Genomic DNA, 22,779 nt, shown 5'->3' with positions numbered 1-22,779 from the left:
TGAAAATTCAGAATCACATACCGGGCATTTTTCTGCATTGTTGAAATCTTCAATCTGTTTCTCTGTTAAAGGCAACATGGGTTTTGATTTTAATAAGACATTAGATGCTATGTCATGGCACTCATTTTCTATTCTATGTGCAAATTCTTTGATGGCATCTGCTCCCATGTATAAATATTCTTTACTAACAACACCATCCTGTACAACAACATAATAAAAACTAGAAGGTTCATGTAACTGGTATGATGTAATTGAAGGTTCATCAGGATCTGGGCTACAGAATGCAAGGGGTTTGAGGTTTGATTCAAAATCACAGACTATATATGCTGGGTGTTCCAACAAGGCTTCAAATTTTTTGAATTTGGCATTTTCATTTGGGTTAGGCATAAGCATATGAACAGGTTTATGGTTGCCACAGTACTTCAGATGCTCAATTAACTTGTTTTTAGCAATTTCTGCATTCACTTCCCGAACCCCATTTATTATTTTTTTACCATCAAATACAGTCAAACATCTTCTGCACAACTTGAATATTCTATGAGTTTTGTCTAGTTGTGTTCTGACTAAAGCTTCAAGATTATGTATCAGAGTATAATGGTGTGTATCATCCCCTTCAATTAAGATCAGATCAATCGGAACAGCAGAATCTTCATCAAGTGTACTGATTCTGAGAGGATCTATCAAGCAATTGCCACGGCCAGTAGAACAAATAAAAACATTAATAGATAATTGTTTACCATTAATATCCCTGGCCTTTTTTTTCAAATTTATCAATATTCTGAACTGACATTGGATATTTTAAGCCCTCCATTGCTTCATCAAAATCATTTTCATGCTGTTTATAATAACTTATTCTCTGAGGATTCCTTAAAACTGGATACAAAGCAGCTAAAATACACCACAGAAAGCATTTCTGGTCGGTATTTTCTATGTTAACCACGGCTCTTTTGTTTTTAATATTGGCAGGTAATGGCAGATATGTAAATCCTTGTAATGGGCTGAATTCGGAAATATTAACATAGAGCCTGTGTGGAGATCCGCATAGGCTCCAACCTGACTCTTTTGCAGCAAATTCAGAGTGTTTAATATTCAATTGATCTATCAAACTGCTTATTATTTTGTCTAAATTTGCATTTGAATATACAGCTACAGTTTCTGTTATGTGGGGCTGTGTAAATTTTGTGCCATTTGGCTTCTTATATTGTGTACACAATTTGAGGGACAGCTTATAAGAGCCATTTTGTGCATTTATACTGCACATCAGGATTTATACTGTTCAAAAAATTCTTAATGTCACATTTTTGCTCTGATACAAACCGGTGATCCCTAAGTTGGCCATTAAAACTGCTATGGATGGGTTCATAGCGTGGCTGCTTTGCTGCTCTAGCATTAACAGGTGCTTCATGCTTTCTTTTCAGACCAGATGTAGATGGTTGTGGGGGCAATGTTGATGACTGTGCAGAACAAGTACCTTTATGTTTATAAATGAAGTATTCCATGCTATATTTTCTATGGCATTTGGGGCATGTTGTTGTAGGGGTTCTGCATTTATCTAGAACACAATTATTTTGATGCCTAGCCCAATTGGGGCTGGATATATTCTTTTTGCATTGATTACAATATTTTTGATTCGGCATTTTTGTTGTTGTTTATTATATAAAATTTCCTGGGCTTCAATTCAAAACTTTATACTGAATAAAAAATATAAGTTGGGTTCAGCAGTGTGCTTTGTATATTTCTTGTATATATTTAATGTTAATATTATTAATTATTATTAATATTATTATTAATTTTTATCCTCGGTTTATTATATAAAATTTCTTGGGTTTTAATCAAAACTCTATGCTTACTATGACAGGTTGTAAAGCTAATAGCCTACAAGTGGAAAAAGAGAATAAATATTGATCTACACTGACCTTCCACAAATGCCTGCACAGACATGCATGTCCTAGAAAGGCAATGACCTAACACACAGTGTTATGTATTGATTTTTGTATAACAGGCTGGGACAGATATAAGCCTGACTCTAAATATGAGTGGATTACAACAAACAAGCTGGATGTAACAAATATCAGATTTTTTATACAAAATATAAGCCCTTTTGTTCAATATACCAGAAATATATTTAATATGAATAATAAAAAATGTTATATATTAATCCAAACAGGCCTGTAGTATAAGAAGCACTGTAACAACACATCTGTACTCCTCAGCCACTCTCACAATACTGGCTGATATGTAATGCAAAGTCTCTTTATATACCCTAAGCACGGATTAAAACTGAAACAATAAACCAATCAGAATATAACACATCATCACATTATGTCATAATTAACCAATCAGAAAACAACACATGCATAATATTGGATAATAATTTGTTGCACAACATGATGCAACAGCTCTTGCCTTATAATTTGTTGCATAATATTTGATAATAATTTGTTGCACAACATGATGCAATAGAAATAAACCAGAAGTAAACATATGTGTGTGTGTGTGTATGGGTGTGTGTGTGTGTGTGGGTGGGTGTGGGTGGGTGTGGGTGTATGTGGGTTTTATGAGCATCTTGGCTTAATTTCAAGTGTATCCAAAACAATATCAAAAGAGGCATATTTTTAACAAGCTTATGGACAACAATCTGGCTGATGCAACTTTTGTAAGTGCGGGCAAATCAATCTGAGAGGGGTCATCATTTCACGGGAAATTCCCGAGGGCATTTTTACAAAAATCTTGGATTAGACAGGGTTCCAAACTTGAGCAAAAAGCTCATATGGGCATGTTGAGCTTTTTTTAAGTGTAGCCAAATCTGCCTCAGGGGGCCTCATCATTTCTCGAGTTTATAGTATATACAGTTTCCTGTGTCATTACAAAGTTAAGATAAGTTTTTAATGGTGATGAAGATCAATCAAAGAAAAGGAACGGTTTAAAAGAAAGTGTAGGGGGCAGAGAAAGGGAAAAGAAAGGCCAGCCGTTAGATACGACGACGCCAACTTCCGTGGCGGAATGGTTAGCACAGCGCGCTACGACGTCAGGGATCCCGGGATCGAATCCCGACCTGGGTGTGGCTGTTCTTTGTGAAGGTTCCTTCAACAATTTCACCATGTCACTCATCCTCATCTTCGTGGTTAGCATAAAGTGGCAGAAAAACGAAGTAAATCAGACCAAGTAAATCAATCAATGGAGACACGATAAGACGAGTCATTCTTGTCGCAAACCGTCTCAAGGAAGGTTTTGACTCAGGCTCTTACGAGCGGTCGCACATTGGTCAGAATATTTAAGTCGAGTTTACTTGCAAGGGTTGCGACAAAACAACGTGCAATCTGGTCAGGCGTGGAAAGGCTTGCGACGAAACACACTTCGCATGCAACTTCTTGCCCTTCTTAAAAGATTAGTTGGTTTCATATACAGCGGATGCAACGCCTTCACAGGATTTCATTACAATTCTTTCAATTGTTGTAGGGGTGCAATGTGCTACCCAAATGTTCTCTGTATGTAGAGAAAATGAAGAAATTTAACATGTTAGTACCAGGTATCTACGAAAAAATTCTGAATCGACTCTAAAGCAAAGTGACCGGTTCAGAACCGTATATTACCGTATCACATTTGTTTCATGCATTGACAGTGGCGGCGATTAGGGGTGGGGGCATGTGGAGCAGCCCCTCCCCTTACAAACACTTTTTGTCCGCGCACTATGGTCTCTTAATGATAAGGCTTGTCTACCAATGGATTTGACCAAAAATAATCTGTCCGAATTCCATTTTCAATACTATTCTTTCTAATTGCAGTAAGAAGAAAGTACACTGTCATTACCCCCCTCCCGTCGCTCAGTTAAGACAGCTAATCGCCGCTACTGTGTGCATACATTTTTAAACAACAAAAACAACATGTAACAAACGCAAGTGAACGAAACACTGCTGAAAATAATATACAGGGTGAGTCAAAAGTCTTTGGACACCCTTTTATTTTGAAACCTGACGGAAATGTGAAATCTGGTAATGGGAGATGGTAGTAGAGGGAGGGCCGCAACTTGTAGGGTTCATGGTGACCATGGCCGCAATATTGAATGCATGTTCGAAATTTCAAGTGGGAAAGGGGGCATGTAGCATATTAAATTACACTAACGTGAGCTCAGGAATTTATAAATGTAATTGTTTCTTCGATATCTTGTATCATTTGCAAGTTACGAACACTCAAAGTTTGAAAAGTCTCATTGTGACGTTCATTGTTTCAGATGATGTAAGATGCCTTTGACAAAGGAACAGAAGATAGAAATCATCCTAACATCCGGGGTACGCGGTTTCAGAGACATCGCAGAGGACTACAACAGACGGCACCCAGACAGACATCCAGTATCGCACAGAACGGTCCCGTACATTATCGGCAAATTCTAAAAAAACTGGTAATGTGGAAGATAGGGCACGCAGTGGGTAACCAAAAACTGCCACCAATGAGGAGACGGCAACGATGGTTCTGACATCGTTTGTGAAGAGTCCCAAACGCAGTACTCGTCGTCTCTCACTGGAAAGTGGCATCAGCCAGTCCTACATTGTCCGGATATTGAATACCAATCGCTGGCATCCTTATAGGCTATAAATGCAACATAAACTAAACGAGGATGACCCAGATCGACGGGTAGAATTCTGTAATTGGGCTACGAACCAACACGAACTGGATTCCTCGTTTGCTCGTGGCATACTGTTAAGCGACGAGGCCTCTTTCTATTTGAATGGGGAGGTCAATCGCCATAATTGTCGGTACTGGTGTGACAGTAATCCAAACTGGGTTTCACCGAGTAAGGAACATAGTCCTGCAAAGGTGATGGTGTGGTGTGGCGTATGGAACACCCGCATCATGGGTCCATTTTTCATCGACACTACATTAACGGTGCAAGAGTACCTGACGCTCATTCAGGAACATGTGTTTCCTTCCATTCTAAACCCCGACGGCAACTTCTCCTCTTATTTTCAACACGATGGGACCCCACCCCACTATGGCGTTGGTGTGCTTCAATGACTCGATGCATAATTCTCAGGGAGGTATATTAGTCGCCGTGGTCCCGTGTAATGGCCGCCCAAATCACCTAAACTCGCACCCTTAGATTTCTATCTGTGGGGCCATCTCAAGCAGATGGTGTATTCTGAGAAACCCCTCGACATAAGGCACCTACAGGAACGCAATGAGCACGCGTGTGACCACGTTTCACCGGACATTCTCCTGCGTGTGCAGTCGGAGTGGATAGGACGTGATGGCCATCACACAGATCATGTGCCGTAGCGTGCCGTTGGTAGGTGATTTTCAAACTTTGAGTGTTCATAACTTGCAAACGATACAATATATCAAATAAACAATTACATTTTTGTATTCCTCAGCTCACGATAGTGTAATTTGATATGCTACATGCCCCCATTCGCATTTGAAATTTCGAACCTGCGTTCAAGATGACTGCCATGGTCACCATGTACCCTACAAGTTGCGGCCTCCCTTCTACCATCTCCCATTACCAGATTTCACATTTCCCTGTCAGGTTTAAAAATAAAAGGGTGTTGTGGAGTTGGTGTTTTAAGTCCACTTTGTGCACAGAAAGGCTAATCGGGAGTGGACCTACATTTTAAAGTGAAATCCAAACCACTATGTGCCTCCACCGCAAAGGGTGTCCAAAGACTATTAACTCACCCTGTATTAAGTCCTCACCAATATCATAAGAAATTGAACACGTAAATTTAGGGAAACACATGACTCTGCATTACACTACATATCTCATCAACCCCTGACTCTAAAGACACGAAACAAAAACTAATCTCTAGAGGAAATCAAAAGCTATGAATTTGCTTCAGTGACTTTAGAACTTAAATTACATAGCTTCTTACATATTTACTGTTATTTGTGTTGGAAACCAACATTTACGCTAATTCTAAAAATTAAAGAAAATATTTGAATCTTTCTAATTCAATTAAAATTTATGGTAGCTTTATCAAACAAAAAACATAATTTAGAACATTTCCTGCTCTTTCATTTTGGTTAACTTCACTTTTTGTGTACAATGCACCGTTTTGGAGATAATATATATTTTTTATTTTTAAGGTTAATTTTTGCCGCCATTTTCCAAGATGGCGGATTTCCCCAAACATTTGGATGGCGGATTTTTAATATATTATTCACTATACCATTCCGCACAATCTGGCACAAAAGACATGTGTGTTGAAATTATTTCCGGCTGAAATCGTTTATTTCCTCTACTATTAGTTTCGTTTTGTTGGAAGAGAAAAAGTATCGTGTTTCCCGCTGAGATATGAGAAGATAGAGAAGGGACGACGAAGGAAGAGAGTGAACGACAGAGAATAAGAGAGGAAGAGGAAACGATAAAGGTAGGGGACGAAGAGAGGACGAAAAGAGAGTGAGAGGAAGAGATAGAAATAGAGAGGGGGATAAGGAGGAGAAAAGGAGAGACGGAAACGAGAAAGGAAGAGAGAAAGGGGACGGGAAGAGAAAGAGAGAATACCTTGACTATCATGACGGTTTAATTTAGATTGAAGTTTCTGCATTTCTGATGCCCTGATTTAATAAGATAATGTCTACTATAGGCATTGCATGACAGAGTCAGATACACGTAGGTGTAGACCCGATCTACTTATTCCAATTTGGATGAAGATAATTAAGTGATAGTATTTTTTTCATGATATATTGATTACTGATTGTCAGTCACCCATCGATACATTGACCGAAGGAGATGCTGGTTGACTTTATGTAATGTTACATTTAGTTGCATAATGTTATTGATCAAGACGCTGCATTTTGTGGATATGTTTTCTAAAGAACCTTCGTCCTATGTTGTGAATTCTAGGATTTGGATGGTGAGGCTGCTTCGTCCAAAATTTGATTTCTTCTCTCTGCATGAAGTCGAATAGTGTTTCTTGGTCGAGTATTTCTCGTGTCTGCATATTGGAAACATATCAGCGCCTGTTATTATTCGCAGTGTTTTGTTTTGCACACTTTGGAGGCGATTTATATACGTTGTTGCGCCTTGTTACCACACCACACAAGGATACGTAACAATTTATCTTATTAATACATTGAACAATGTAATTCGGTTTTTAATCGTCAATGATGTGTTTTTCCAAAGTGGATACAATTGTCCAATTCTTGCATTTCCTTTGTCAGCGGTATCTCTTAGATGTTCCATGAATGTTAAACCTTCGTCCAAGTGGACTCCAAGTTACCTAGCCTTGCTTTCCTGAGGAATACTGTGTCTTATCAGTCTCAGATTCAGTGGTTCACGTTTTCTTTTCTTTGTAAATAGTACAGGCACACTCGTATTAGGATTGATCTTGATCTTCAAGGGAAAGAGCGAAAGATAGATATAGATAGATAGATAGAGAGAGAGAGAGAGAGAGAGAGAGAGAGAGAGGAAAATAGAGAAGAGAGAGGGATAAATAAGGAAGAAAGATAACGGGAAAAGAACGATGGAAATAGAAAGTGCGATGAAAGAGAGGGAAAACGCGAAAGAGACACATTACCGATTAGTCTATCTAAGCATAATGTACACATGAAACACATTTTGACGTGCCCGAAATTTTGATCGATTTATTTAGTGTCGCTAATCTTGCACTTTTGGCTAATCGTGAAGATAAGGATGTGTGATGATATGATGAAATTGATGAATGGACACTCACAAAGAACACACCTGCCCAGGTCGGGATTCGAATCCATGACCCTTTGCGTCTTAGCACGCTGTGATAACGTACTCCCCCCCAAAGGTCGACGCGAAAATTTGAGATGAGGACTAACACACATACTTCGTAAAGGACATTCTCTTCACTTTGCACTTCGCACAAGCACTTGCAGCAGCCAGCCTTTATATGCTGCAGGAAATCCTGCGCATGTTTTGTGATTCGTTCTGAATTCAGGCCAGGAGCAAACGAGCACATCAGTGGCGTACGCAAGGGGGGGTTACGGGGTTTAAACCCCCCCCCTTGAGCTTGTGAAATATTATGAAAAATGCTGTGGAAAAAATTTTAAATGGCCAATTTACCACAGTCAAAGATCTGGGACAATACTATTACTATTACTACATCTACTACTACTACCACTAATAATAATAATAATTATTATTATTATTATTTCCATGTAGCATGGAGAAAAGCACAGCATTCCAAGCACACGCGTCTTTCAGAGTGATGCCTTGAAAATAAGCACAAGTTCTTGAAAGTGAAATATGAGGGTAACTATGATTTAAAAGAGAAATAAAATGTTTTGTATTTCAGTTGCAACAATGTTCAATACTCTGGCGTACGCAGTTTTTTTTGGGGGGGAGGGGTCGGAATAGTAAATGTGGATAACACATGGCTTCGTTTTGGAGGGCAGGATGCATAATAAAATATTTCGTATTTTTGGAGCTTTTCAGTCTATTAAAATTGTATTCAAAGACAAAAATGGTAATCGGGACTCACTTTAAAAAAGGTTTCGTATTTACACATTTTGATTTTTTAAAGTTCATAACGGATTTTTATTTGAAAATTCTGATTTTCTCAAAATTTTGGTAGGGGCTGTAGCATCATCGGTAGAGGCATGCATATTTCGTTTTTGACAAAAAAAAACGAAATTTGAAATAACACATTGCAATGTTAATTTTTAAGGTTTCTGAAAGGTGGGAGGTGCATTTTCCTACCCTGTTTTGTCACGAAATGATGCGAAATGAACTGCAAAATGCGAAATAGACTCTTAAACACGAAATTTACCGTTTATATAACGACGCGACAGTTTCTGAAGTCTGAAGTATCCTGTGTGTTATGCAATTCACGGAAAATTGATTAATTTTGCTGTAAATATTTGAAAAGCAAAAATGGACTCCTCTATAGAGGAATAAACTTAATATTCTGGTAATGATTTAATGTGCTATTAGAAGGGATATGTTTATTTTGTGTAATAGTGCAGTTTTTAAATCAATTGGGATTATATTCACATTTTTAAAACCAAAATGTAATTTTATATACCGCTTTTTCACCGCTATAACAGCGAAATTTCATTTTATTTACAGCTTTTGAACCAGAAATTGACTCTGTTTTTATACTGAAATTTTGCTTTTTTATTTACCAAAAGTATGTGCCTCTAACCATCGGCCATGCCTCTACGTACGCCAGTGTTCAACGAACATGTATTTTTTTTGTGTGTGAACAATGAGAATTAACTAAAGAAAGTTCTTGGTTCGTTGTTAGAGGCTAATGTATAGACAAAGGCTAGGCGGACAAGAATACAGTCACCAGTCTGCCTTTCCATTGTATTATTTACCGCAGCACGTTTGAATGTCTCTCTTTAAAATGTCTCACCTTGTTGACTAGACAATTATTCAAACAACAATAAGCTTAACTATTCGAAAATGTTTTGTTGGTAAGAACAGTGAGACAATCCAGATGTGAATTATCGGGAACATTTATGCGGGGAAGAAGCCGGAAAAATTCCAACCAATTTCGGGAATCGAATCCGGATCTCCCGCGTGATTGTCAGACGCTCTACCGACCAGACCACCGCAGCTTCTTGGATGAGTTCCATACTTTAATTATTTCAATTTATTTTAATATATTTTCTTGTTTTATGGATTTTCTTCACCCTTAAAATGTCTCACCTCGTTGACCAGACAAAAAACAAAAACAAAAAAATGCTCCCAGGATTTGATAAAAATTGAATGATTAGAAAGTAATTTCTTTCTATTGTTTTCATAAATGTTATATTTATGTAGATCTCTACTACATAATAGTAGTAGTGGTATTAGTAGTATTATTAGTAGTAATTCAGCTAATTAATTAATTATAAGTATTATTAATTAATTGTGATTATTATTATTTAATTAAAGTATAATAAATCAAAGGTAATGTGAATTTGGAGAAAGTTTTAGAAATAACCCCCCCCTTGACGAAATCCTGCGTACGCTACTGGAGCACATATCCATTCATTGTTCCTACTTTAGTTCTCTCGTCCATTTTTTCTGCTGCAGGATCTTCATATCATTAGTCAACCACGCGAAGCAACCATTGGTTCCGTTTCATGACGTCGATTCCTCGTGACGTCACAATAACGGCTCGTTTATCTTTAGCCTAAATGTAACTGACGCGGTTGATTGGGGACTGCCAGCCGAGATGACATTGATGCGAGTCAAATCGACTCCCTACTCAGAAACGTCAGGGAGAGGGAAGTGGGATGTTGAGACGACCTGTCGTCCACAACAGACTTTTGCAGGAAATAAAAGTGCAATCTTGTTGTGGAATTGTAATCACTGAAATATATCTGACCTAGAATCGATGCCAGGGACCCCTGATTGCAAAGTTGGCTATATAAAGTATCATGTACGAAATAGTAGCGTTAATTTGGCCATCATATATTTTTTATAAAGGTCATGGAAAGTTTATGGACACTTAGGATTAATGAGTTAAATGGTCTAACACTTTTATGTTTTATTCCGCACCATTTCTATCAGTCAGCTAAACATATTGTCTCTGTCAGGAAAAGGTTCAAATGTAGAAAAGGTGTTTATTTTTCCATAAATACTTCATCTTTCTTGCAAACCTTTTTCCAACCCCCGTGGTTGGTAATATATTGCCCAGGCTTTTGCTGCAGTCACTTAGATACACATATGCCTCATCTAATATGACAAGAAACATCAAACTTTCACCGGTCAGGTGGCGTTCATTTAGCGTTCGGTTGTTCGTGACACGTTCTGCAATGTGCCACAGCAGCAGCTCTTGAACTTGGCATTTGTGTCACTTTCCAGGTTCAAATCCCAGTTGATAATGGTGTTGACAGTTGTCACAGAGATTCCCAATTTCACTGCAATCACTCTCTGCGTTGATGTATTACGGCCGGAGACTAGGGCCTTAACGTTCCGGGGTCCAGCTGGTGGCTGGTCGTGGACGTGTATGTTTCTTGCCCTCTGGAATCAGTCCTCTCCTAGCCTTACCTTGTTTATGAATCACACATGAGAAGCCCGTCTTGGAGATGGTGAAACCACAGCTCTTACATTGCTTGATAATCTCTCAATACGAGTATTTTGCATCGGAAAGGTCGGTGATGTACTCTTCCAAGAATGGTTCAATTTTCGGCGCCATTCTACGTGCACGGAACTCGAACACACTGCTGTACACTATCTACAGATCACTCATACTTCAGCAATTCGCATCGCTTGTGTACGCTTGCATGTGGCGCTACTGTGACCTTCGCAACTTGTTAACATAGATCGCGAGCAACCTTCTGTAAAATGGTGTAGTTCCATCATTTCCACAATAGATGGCTCTGCTTAGATGGTAGTAAAATATTGGTTTTCTACATACAAAATCTTCCAATTTTGAACTACAAATGCACATAAAATAGTATGCATTTAATACACCTTCTAACTTCACAAGATACATTGCACGAAAATTGTATGGACTATAATTATATAAGTTTTATTTTCAAAGTCCCCCGTAAAAATTACCTTCACAAAATGTCGAAAATTCAACGTTACAATATGGGGGGTTGATTGAACTGAGTCACTTGTAGCAAAAACCTGACCTAGGGAAAAATCCTGACGTGATGAGAAGAAATCTATGTCATTTCCGTGATCAGCATTCAAAACACTTCCAGAATAACCTATTGGTTTGTAAACAACCGAAATTTCACTTGTATAGATTTTCTTTGTTAGGTTCTGTAATAGGAGTAATGGAATGACGAATATGAGAATTTTGATTGTGAAAAATCATGACGTGAAGGGAAAAAATGGATGTCAAATGCGTATTGATCATTCAAAATACTTCCATAATCACCCTTTGGTTTGTAAATAACCAAAATTTCCTTTGCTGAAATCTATTTTGTTGCTTTCTGTGATAAATGTAATGGAATGGCGAATATGAGAATTTTTATTATGAAATTGTGAAAAATACTGACGTGATGGGGAAGATGGATGTCATATGCGTAATCAGCATTCAAAATACTTCCATAATCACTTTTCAAAAATGTAGGGCCGTGAATTGATCCTTGCCTACAAAACTTACTTCGATGATTTAATCTAAAGTTAATTTTCAAATCTATTAAGGTAAAAGAATTTGAAACAAGACTAATAACCAAGAATATAAGTCAATCCTGCGTGATATTTCACAAAGGGCTTAGTTCTACTTTATCACAGAAGCCTATGTAAAAAGTCCGATAATTGGTACACAGAAGAACAACGGACTAATAAGAAGTTGCAGACGGTGTTGGGTGCGTGCCAAGGGAGAGAAGTAAGTAAAGTGCGGGGCAGAAGGGAACTCTTTTCGAGTTAGAAATGAAAAAGAGGAAAGGGAAAAACAGAGGATGGAGGAGTTAGATAAAGGGAAGAAAGAGAGACAACGTGCGATAACAAGAAAGAAAATGAATAACGAAGATAAAGAAAGGTAGGAATAGGGAGATACACAGAGAAGGACATCGAAGTAAGGGAGAGATCGACAGAAAGAGAAAGAGAGAAGGGTGAAAGAAATGAGCCAAGAGAAAGTTATATACAGAATGAGAACAGAGAGAGAGAGAGAGAGAGAGAAAGAGAGAGAGAGAGAATGTGAAAAAAGTCCCAAAATATCGGCAAAAATAAATCATAAAGAAATCTTGTAAAACAGAACACTCATGCGAAAGTTACGAAGAATATTTTGTGACACCAAGTAAAACATGCTCCATAAATAAAGGCTATGAAAAATGTATTGGGGAAAGAAATACTTACAGAACTTGCAAATTGGTCAGATTTTGAAAGGCTCCTGGTTCGATGGTTGCAATGCTGTTGTGAGTGAGGGAGAGCAGTTTCAGGCGGAACAGTGGCGGGAAGGTTCCGATTCGGATGGTGACTAAACGATTCCCTATCAGGTACCTGAAAGAAAATAAACAACTAATTAGTCAAAATGTTTTACATTGTGCTCATTATTTCCCATACATTGTAGAAAAATCTGATTCACCTGTCACTTTTATATATGCTAAGTTCTATTAATTTACACCAAATTTAAGTAAAAATGCTGATTTTTTTATTCTCTTACAATGGAAATTAAATATTAAAAGAGAAATGTGTGTGTACATACAGATGGTTTCCCATATATATTTGGAAGGAGAGAGAGGCAATGTTGTCCGTTGCTTAATGGTAAAGCTGTCGCCTTTTAATCAAGTGGTCCCAGGTTCGAACGCAGGTGGAGGCACATCAGTACAAGCAGATTCGGAAGCCAAGCATGTTAAGTGATCGCCTTCTTGTTTTCCATTTTGCGATAATAATCTGTTAGAAATTATAATGATCGAATCATAAAAACAGTTTTTGAACGCGTTGTTACGAAATGGTGTAAATTTAAAAAAACCTCACCAAAGGATCCGTTTGCAATTAAAAATCACATTGCTTCCCAACTCATGCCACCCCACAGGTTGCTCTCACAGACACCTATAGATTGTAATGATTTCAGTAAAAGTCAATGGGATGATTACAACCCAGAACTGTACTTTTGGTTTCAGATGTTTTAATGACTTGAAATAGATTCGCCACACATGCAACATATCATTACAATTTAAAAAAGTACTCACAACTTTTCAAGACTGACAAGGGGCTTCAGAACATTCCAGGATATTTTCTCCAGAAGATTCTTTCTTAAATCCCTGTAATGAAATAAATTTAAAGCATAATATTTCGATTTTTTCAGAATTGAATTCACTTCGTTAAACTGACAATAAATACAAGAAAGAAAAAAACATTCATGCTATGGCTAAGCCGATACCACTTTGAACCGATGATTATCTTACCAATTCGCACCGATACAGATTCTTGAAAATTGAAACAATTAAAATCTGTTGAAAATATTGACTAATATTACTGAGTGAGTATATTCTACTCCAAATATGAGCATCAGTTTACCGCCGCCGAGATTAGGAGCTAAAGAGTATAGTTGTGTTTACGCCTGTCTAAAGTTCTGAATGGTCCTGGATATTAGCAAATACAACTCCTAGGTCTATTAAATCCTGTAAAAAGCTTCTCCTGACCAGCTCTTCGGTGCGTGTTAAATTCCACATCGCTTCTCCGTCCAGCCAATGAGTATATTTCCCCTTCGCTGGAACGAAAGCGATGCAGGAGTTGAGCAGGGCTTAAAGCGACAGCTCATTCCGACCACTCAAGGCAATTCCTCTTTATATGGAGTCGAAGCACTTCCTGGAAATCTCCCACGAAGAGGGAAAACTCAGAATTCCACAGATTACCTGAATGGGTACGTCAAGTGCACACGATGCTCTATCAAGGTGGAATCCTGGTCTCAGAGTCACCTCAGAGCTTGATCCGATGTCCGCCAGGATATTCAGAGAAACAAAATTTAAACGTCTTCTTGTGTCACGGAAGGGAGAGTTCCTGATGGGCAGAGAAAGTCGTGAAATATGATCATTCAAAATAAGCAGCAGTTTCAGAAGTACTGTAGCCGTTAGAGTGCCACACACGTAAATTTGCCGTTGCGTAGAAACGTATTTTCGTTTCGTCTCCCTCTCTCTTAGCATCACGTGTTCTACCCTGTTCGAAAACCTTCGCTATTGTTGCCATATTGTCATTCCATTCCTGGACACACTCGCGCAAACTTCATTGAAAACAATTGAACAGCGCTCCAGCTCGCGGTTCCCACCGGTCAGCAGGGACGGCAATGTGGCAATATAGCACGGCGGAGTCGTTGCTTCTTTTATGCAGTGCATGTTCATTGGCTAGCTAGTAACTAGTGTTGCCAACTGTAATAATGAAGCACTATTTCTGTCACGGAAGGGGAAAGCAGGTAAAGTGGCGGTGAGTTTTGTTGGATTGGAAGCACCATATTTTTATTTTATACTAAGTATTTGACCGGTTTGACGTTGTGTGCGTGTATTGCGTGTGTTTATGTAAAAGTGTGTGTTTGCTGATGAACGTTAAATTCCATAATGCCTCCAGTTCTGTCGAAGTTGAAATCAAAAACCTTGCATAGCCAAGCTCGGGAAATTCTAAGCAACGTGCACGAGTTCATGAAGGAGGAAGCCAGTCATGGTGTTAGCATCCCAATAAAGCATTTTGGCAAGAGAGCAGCGAACAGCAGCAACAAATTGTTCATATTTCATAATTTTGGAATTATTCAAAATAAATAAATTATGTGGCTCCAACATCATTTCAACTCTGGCTCCGGCACGTGTTCTTGTAGAAATTGCATAGAGGAGGCTGTCATTTTTGCTGCTTAATGCGATACATATTGTTTTCTGTGTTAAAATTGCCATGCTTTGATGGGTGACCAAGTTCATAGCAGGGCCGGCGGAAGGGGAGGGCGAACCGTCCCATCGCCCAGAGCGGCAAAATTTGAAGAGAAGAAAAAAAATAAGCCTATTGAAAACTGTGATCGAGCGAGATATTCTTTTGCGCTGAATAGTATTGAAATAGCATAAGAAGTCTCATTATTTATTTTAAATTTTGATGTTTTAGTTAGGAATATATTGATTTTCAATTTTCCGTTGCTGCGTAATGACCGGGGGGGTCGAAATAGAGCGGCATCTGCCGCCACCTCCCAGGGAGGCAAAATGACTAGCGCCGGCCCTGGTTCATAACAAAAGAAAAAGCCGCGCAGCTTATCGTCTAGTGGCAGTATATGTACTTGTTATTGTTGTGGAAGCCGGCATCCTTTGTAAATGTACAACAAAGGCAACCGACTGTCGCCGATCTCAGAGAGGAAATAATAATACTGCTTCAGGAGGAGTGTTATGGTGCAATTGTAGCGGTTTAACACGTTGGCATGTTATTATCTGCCGTTGCAGTTCCATACCAGTGTATACGGGTTTTGGGAGTGAAAAGTTAGAACGCCACCAGTGCATTAATGCAATGAAAAATAATATATATATTTTTTTATTTTGTTTGAAATCACTCAAATAAGGAATCGTATGAAGAAGTCTTCTTTGCAGCATTTTTGGTAATTTTACTTATGTGTTAGTTCATATTTTGCGAATTTTTAGTCCATATGTATGTAGCTACATACATAGTCACTTGTTAGTACATATTAATCCTAGTCCTGGTATAATGCATGACGTTTAAAACTCAACGTTAGATAGACCTGAATTCTCTAATTTTATTGTTGTACGTAACAGCTGTGCATCGGCGCACCGCAGCGATTTTTCTATCTGCTCCATTAGCAACACTGCTTCTTTAGTTCTGTCGCGCATTGCACGGCAGAATTATCTGCGCTGGACTCTACTAAGGCAACAAGTGAACTATTGGAGTTGTTGCATTCTGGATTGTTGAAGAGACTATGGAGCATACGTAACATCCCTATGGAGCAGGCAAACGAAAGCCAGTCCTCTGCGTAAGTAGGACTCAAGAGGGCTCGACCAATGAACGTGTGAGAGGGAAAGTGAATGCATGAAGGGGAAAACGCGGCTTCAGCTACCAGCCATTTGCAGCAGCGTGCACTGCCTTGCTCCACTCACTGACTTCCTCCCCTTGTCTACCGTCATCACGGCGTTACTCCTTAAGCCCAGTATCAACTTGTTGCAAACCAGCGCATCGTTTCCCCGTTCCGTATCAATCATTGATACGATAAGATACGGACCCCGATTTGTCGCGTATCATCACTGCGTTCCGTATCACCCACCCTGTAGCACGATTGATACGGGAGTGCGATACGGTGGTCAGTTCTTTCTATTCACAGTCTGGTGTCAAATGACGCTGAGTAAACCGCAGCAAGTGGCAGGAGCCGCATATATTTTCATTAATTAAGTTTTATCGAAAAAGAAAGAAACCCAAATCACCACGTTGGTGGATGACGAACATGTACGCGAACCGTGAACTTTATAGTGGAAGCAGCTTATTGGCAGACTTGCGGTTCCAGCAGATCAGCAAAATTTTACTCGGATGCATCCGACGGACTTCGAGTTGTTGTTACAACTTCCACGCATCTTGTTTACGAATTTTGTTTGTAGTACTCAGGATGTTTAGGGTCCCACAGGATTCCATATTTCTTATATACGGAATATATCAATAAATTCAATAGTATTTTCCTTGTCCCACTCCATAATAAAGATAATAAATTGACAATGAGAGGTGCTGTCATTCACAGAGCTCACTACACTTAATGCTGTAGCATTATTACATCAGATCATCTTTTATCTTGTTCGCGTCGATTAATCTCCTTACGTTCTTCTTCTGTCTGTCTGATGTGAAAAATTTGGTTTGTTACGTTTAAATCCACATTGATAATCACATATATTTTCATTAGCATATGGGGTTAGTCTTGCTAAAAGAATATGAGATAATATTTTTATATTTTGTTGAGTGTAGAGAAAATTCCACGGTAATTATTGCAGTTCATTTTATCACCTTATTAAACACAGGAACAATTATGGATTCTTTCCACTGTTGAAGGTTTTCTTCTTTATTCCATATTAAACAAATCAATTTATGAATTTGACATATTTATTTATTTATTGAGAAAATTTCAGATACAGCACAGGTGGCCATTTTACACTGAAATTGTCAACAACGAGAAAGAAATAATAATAATAATAAGCAAAAAAATTAAGATTAAGAAAAACAACATAAAAGTAAATATCAAATTGACAAAAAAATAAGTAAAAGATGGCACTATGTGATATTAATTACAAGCATTTCTTCTGATGGAAGACCGAAAGGCAAACTCGGAGGAAAATAGTACACCGTGTCCATAAATATACTGTCATACTTTAAAGTGGTATTACGTCGCTTTGGATAATCGTATTTAAATGAAATTGGTGACATTTGAAAGAAAAACTCCAATATATTTGTGCATGTCAACAATGGACACCAATATCAGCAATGGACAACAATGAACGAGATCAAACATAAAAACTGAAATAAATTCACTCCTGACAACAATGGACGCTGCGGGTTCATTGTTGGATATTTAGCAGGCAGGCAGGTTACATGTGAATTGTTTCCTTTAAAATTGTGTTGTTATTACTGAAGATTTAAGAACGTAGTTGGTGTGTTTTAGAATATCATTACACGCAGAGTTTGGTGAACGTGTTGGTGTGTTTTATCATTCCACGCAGAGTTTGGTGAAGGTTCAGCGTGCGGATTGAAATGGTTATGGCGACCCCACAAGAACGTAGTTTGTGTGTTTTACAATATCATTCCACGCAGAGTTTGGTGAAGGTTCAGCGTGCTTATAGGCGAAGGTTTCAAAATCAGGCTCCTTCTCAATTTTGAAGTGGTATCGGGATTTTGTGGATCGTGGCTTCATATGTCATCAAAGGAAAGGCCATTCAGGGAGACCATCTGTCAATGCGGGAATTGTGGAACAAGTGCGGGAGGCATTTGTTCGTAGTCCTAAGAATTCTGTACGTAGAGCTAGTCAGCAGTTGAACATCCCTAAATCTACCGTATCTAAGATCCTGCGTACGCGACTGAAGTTTCACCCCTACAAACTGCAATTAGTGCACAAGTTGAAACCTGATGACCCTGTAAAACGGTTAGATTTCTCTGAACATTTTATGTTACTAATGGAGGATAACGTAAATCTGTCAGGAAGAATAATTTTCAGTGATGAGGCAACATTCCACGTTGATGGAAAAGTGAACAGACATGATGTAAGGATTTGGGGGAGTGAGAATCCACATGCAATTTTGGAAGTTGAAAGAGACTCCCTTAAAGTGAATGTCTTTTGTGCCGTATCGAAACGTCAAGTCTATGGCCCATTTTTCTTTCGAGAGGCCACTGTGAAAGATCCAGCTTATCTTGACATGCTCACTGAATGGTTATTTCCACAATTGGAAGAAAATTAAGGCGATAAATTTATTTTTCAACAAGATGGAGCACCTCCTCACTAGCATTTACATATTCGGAAACATCAGAATGAGCGGCTTCCAGGAAGATGGATTGGAAGTGCCGGAAATAGAATAGAATAGAATGGTCTTTATTTAAGCAGGCGTGTTTCGGCCTCATGGGCCGTTCTTACAACCAACCCTTGTCAAAGATACAATAGATGAATAAAAACAAAAAGAAAGAAAAAAAACACATAATGATCATGATAATACAATAAAGATAATATAAAGATTATACAATGATAAAATAATACATTGAATAGTATAGTATATATACTGTTGAGTAAAGATAAGTAATAAGTCTTCAGTTCAATGTGTGTACGGGTGGGGGGGTAGGTTAGGTATGCATTATATGATGTATAAGTGCAGGTGCAATTGTTAACATATGAAGGTTAATGAAGTTGTTGGGACAATAGTAAGTTCTTCAGATTTTTCTTAAAACTTTGATGGCAAATAATGTTAGTCAATGGTGCAGGCAGTTTGTTCCATTCCCTGATCCCTGTAACAATGAAGGACTTGTTATAGGTGGCGGTTTTATGTTTGGGGATTTTTAGATTGTGCTTCTTGCGGATATTATGTTCGGCTGATGTTCTACGAGAACAGATCTTATCGGATAAGTATTTTGGGGAGCCACTCTTAAGTATTTTGTGCATCAAGGTGAGTGTTAAGTATTTTCTTCTATTGTTAATGTTTAGCCAAGAAAGTTTCTTTAAATAGGGGGATACATGTTCCTTTCTGTTTAGGTTAAATATGAAACGTATACAACAATTCTGAATTTTTTTAAGTTTATAGTTTAGGCCCTGGGATATATTACTGTACACTGGAGCGCAATAGTCTAATGTGGATAGGACGAGTGCTTGCATAAGACGATCTTTAACATTAGCGTTCAGAGTATGTTTTAAATGATACAAAGATTTAAGTTTCCCCATACAGTTTTTCACAATAAATTCGACTTGTGGCTCCCAATTTAAGTGTCTATCGAACACAATCCCCAAGTTTTTGCTTGTAACCACTTCGCTTAGCGGTATACTGCCAAGAGTTGGAGGAGAAGGTGCGTTTTTGTGAAGTTTCTTAAGGGTACCATGAGTTCCTATGGTCATGAAGCAAGATTTTGATGGATTTAATTAAAGATAGTTTCTCCGTGACCAATTTGTTATAGCATCAAGGTCGAATTGAAGTTTGGTCATCGCATTATCGTAGTTTTCTGTATTACACTGAATATAGATTTGCGAATCGTCAGCATACTGATGGTAGTGGCAATATTGGACAGCGCGGTCGAAATCAGCTACGTAAATCATGTATAGTAGTGGACCCAATATACTTCCTTGAGGGACGCCTTGTTGAACAACTAACCATGTAGAGTATGTGACTTCCGGTTCCCGATATTTCACACGTTGTTTCCTGTTGCCGAGATATGATCGAAATCAATTTAACGCGTTTCCGGTAACGCCATAGTGATACAGTTTGGCCAATAGCAATTCATGATTGATCGAGTCGAACGCTCTTGAATAGTCCAACAAGACTAAAAGTGTAACTTCATTTTCATCTATTCCTTTACTTACATTGTCTACGATATCTACCAGAGCAGTGCAAGTACTATGCATTTTTCTGAAACCAGATTGAAAGTGTGGTAGGAAACCTTGAATATGTGAAAGTATTTGTTCATAAATTACTTTTTCAAGTATTTTGGACATTGTGGATAGAATGCTAATAGGTCGTAGATCGTTTATTTCTGTCGGGTTGGATTTTTTAGGTAAAGGTGTTACTTCGCATTTTTTCTGCTCTTGAGGGCACCAACCTTTGGAAAGGGAAAGATTAATAATGTGCGTAAGAGCTTCTAAGCAAAAGGGGATGCAATACTGTAAAACAGTTAGGTTTATGCCATCATAACCGCACGCTTTTGATTTCATTTTGTTAAAAATTTTACGTACTTGTTCGCTACTTACTGGGGTAAAAAAGAACGTGTCATTGTTGGGTTGCTCAAGATACGTGTTAGTTTCATCAATCACCGCTGCATTGTTATCTGAGGGTGCACTCGGCTTAACAAAGAACTCGTTTACCGCATTCGGCCGAAATGTATCTGAGGAGAGCGCATTACTCCTTTTATTTGGTAAAAGTCGCTGGCTTCTGAGGTTAGACCATAAATTTTTAGCATTTTTTCCATTCATGTTTACCGTTTCGTTATAGTGCTTAAATTTTGCGTTTCTGGCTGCTCTTTTGGCTCTGTTTCTGAAGTATTTGTACGATAGGAGAGCGTCTGGGTCTCCTGTATTTACATATCTCAGATGAAAGAAGTCGCGATGATAATGTCTTCTACAATTGGTCGCCGAGGTCACCTGACTTGTGGGTCTGTCACTTTTTTTTATGGGGTTACATAAAAGATTGTGTCTATGTACCCCCATTGCCTCAAAACCTGCAAGAACTGCAAATTCGCATCACTTCTGCAATCCAGTCCATCCCTGTGGATATGTTGGAGCGTGTGTGGCATGAATGGGAATATCGCCTTGATGTCTGCAGGGTCACTCGTGGGGCCACATTCAATCTCTATGAGTTGTAAAATAAAATATTAGATTTTCTTTCAAATGTCACCAATTTCATTTAAATACGGTTATCCAAAGCGACGTAATACTACTTTAAAGTATGACAGTATATTTATGGACATTCTGTATATCAATATTTGAGGGGAAATCATTGTATTGTGCTGCAAGTCTGTAAAAGAGAGATCTTTTTTGAATTTCTAGTTAACTTTTTTTTTTTTTTTTTTTTGTATACAATAATCTTGTGTTGCGTGTTGTGCGCATAGGTACTCAAAAGTGGAATTCCTCAAGAAGTGTGTTGCAGCGGATTTTGCCATTCACAATTTTGTATAAATAATTGAAATCATTCTGCAAACGCCGCTGATAAGCAGTTTGTAAGTTTAGAAAAGACAAGAGATGCGGAGATGAAAAATTGCGTAATGAGGGAACCCTGTGACGGACTATAGCTAGGAAGAAGTGAAAGACTGAATCGATTGTGGAGAGCTGAGTGCTACATGCCATGGACCAGACGGGAGAGCAGAATTCTATTATTAGGAAGATGAATGATTTGAAGTACAAGGTGAGGGCTGAGATGTCTGTAGTTTCAGTGAAACTGTAGAGTAAACCTAAGATACGCATGGTCTTTTTTGTGGTGCATAAAATATGTTCCTCAAATGTAAGCTTTTGGTCGAAAACAATGCCTAGGTCTTTGTGAGAGGATACTGCTTTGATGTTATTGCCAGAGATGGAGTAAGATGACTTTAACAGGTTCTTCTTGAGAGAGATAGTGAGAGTAGTACACTTGTCAGGATGTAATGTAAATGTCCCATGTCAGGCACCAGGAAGTAAACGTTGTTAGGTCATTCTGAAGAAGATGAGTATCTTCGGAAGTGGAGATTTCTCTGAAAATTTTACAGTCATCTGCGAAAAGAAGGTAATTGCTAGAGGGAGCTGTGAGATGGTCGGCAAGGTCATCGACGAATAATATGAACAAGAGAGGTCCTAGAACACTACCCTGTGGAATTCCAGAGAGGGCAGGAAGAAAATTAGAAAAAGTTCCTGGAAGAACGACATGTTGTTGGCGATCGCTAAGGTAATCTGCGAGAAGGGTTGGAAATTTGGCATTAATCGATTGCATAATTTGTGAATCAGAAGACGATGACTAACAGTATCAAAGGCTTTGGCAAGATCAAAGTATATTACATCTAATTGTGAATTATTTTAAATGCATATCTGTGAGAGTAAAACACACAGGTTTGTAAGACAGTAGCTATCAGGAAGAAAACCATGTTGCTTAGAGCTTAAGTACGGAGAAACAAATTTGTACAGTCTGTCTTTGATTACTTTTTCACAGATAATGGAGAGAGGGGAGAGTAAGGAGATTGGTCTGTAAGATGAAACAACATTTTTATTACCACCTTTGTGAATCGGTGTGATGTTAGCTTGTTTCCAAGCTTGA

General features: G+C 38.4%; 1 protein-coding gene across 1 annotated transcript in view; it reads right to left on the bottom strand.

Annotated features, from left to right (window-relative positions):
• Positions 1–22,779, bottom strand: part of LOC145990474 (uncharacterized) — a 462,687-nt gene that overhangs the window by 230,200 nt on the left and 209,708 nt on the right. The window contains exons 9-10 of the mRNA XM_083126168.1: positions 13,549–13,620; positions 12,713–12,856 (exon numbers count right to left, since the gene is read on the bottom strand). Of these exons, the coding sequence (XP_082982294.1) occupies positions 12,713–12,856; positions 13,549–13,620 (216 nt within the window). The remainder of the gene's footprint in view (positions 1–12,712; positions 12,857–13,548; positions 13,621–22,779) is intronic.

The sequence above is a fragment of the Lepisma saccharinum genome, chromosome 7 (genome assembly GCF_977018435.1).
Source record: "Lepisma saccharinum chromosome 7, izLepSacc3.1, whole genome shotgun sequence".
Taxonomy (NCBI): domain Eukaryota; kingdom Metazoa; phylum Arthropoda; class Insecta; order Zygentoma; family Lepismatidae; genus Lepisma; species Lepisma saccharinum.
Note: the sequence above shows the minus strand (reverse complement) of the source record. Positions and strands in the feature narration are given on the sequence as shown.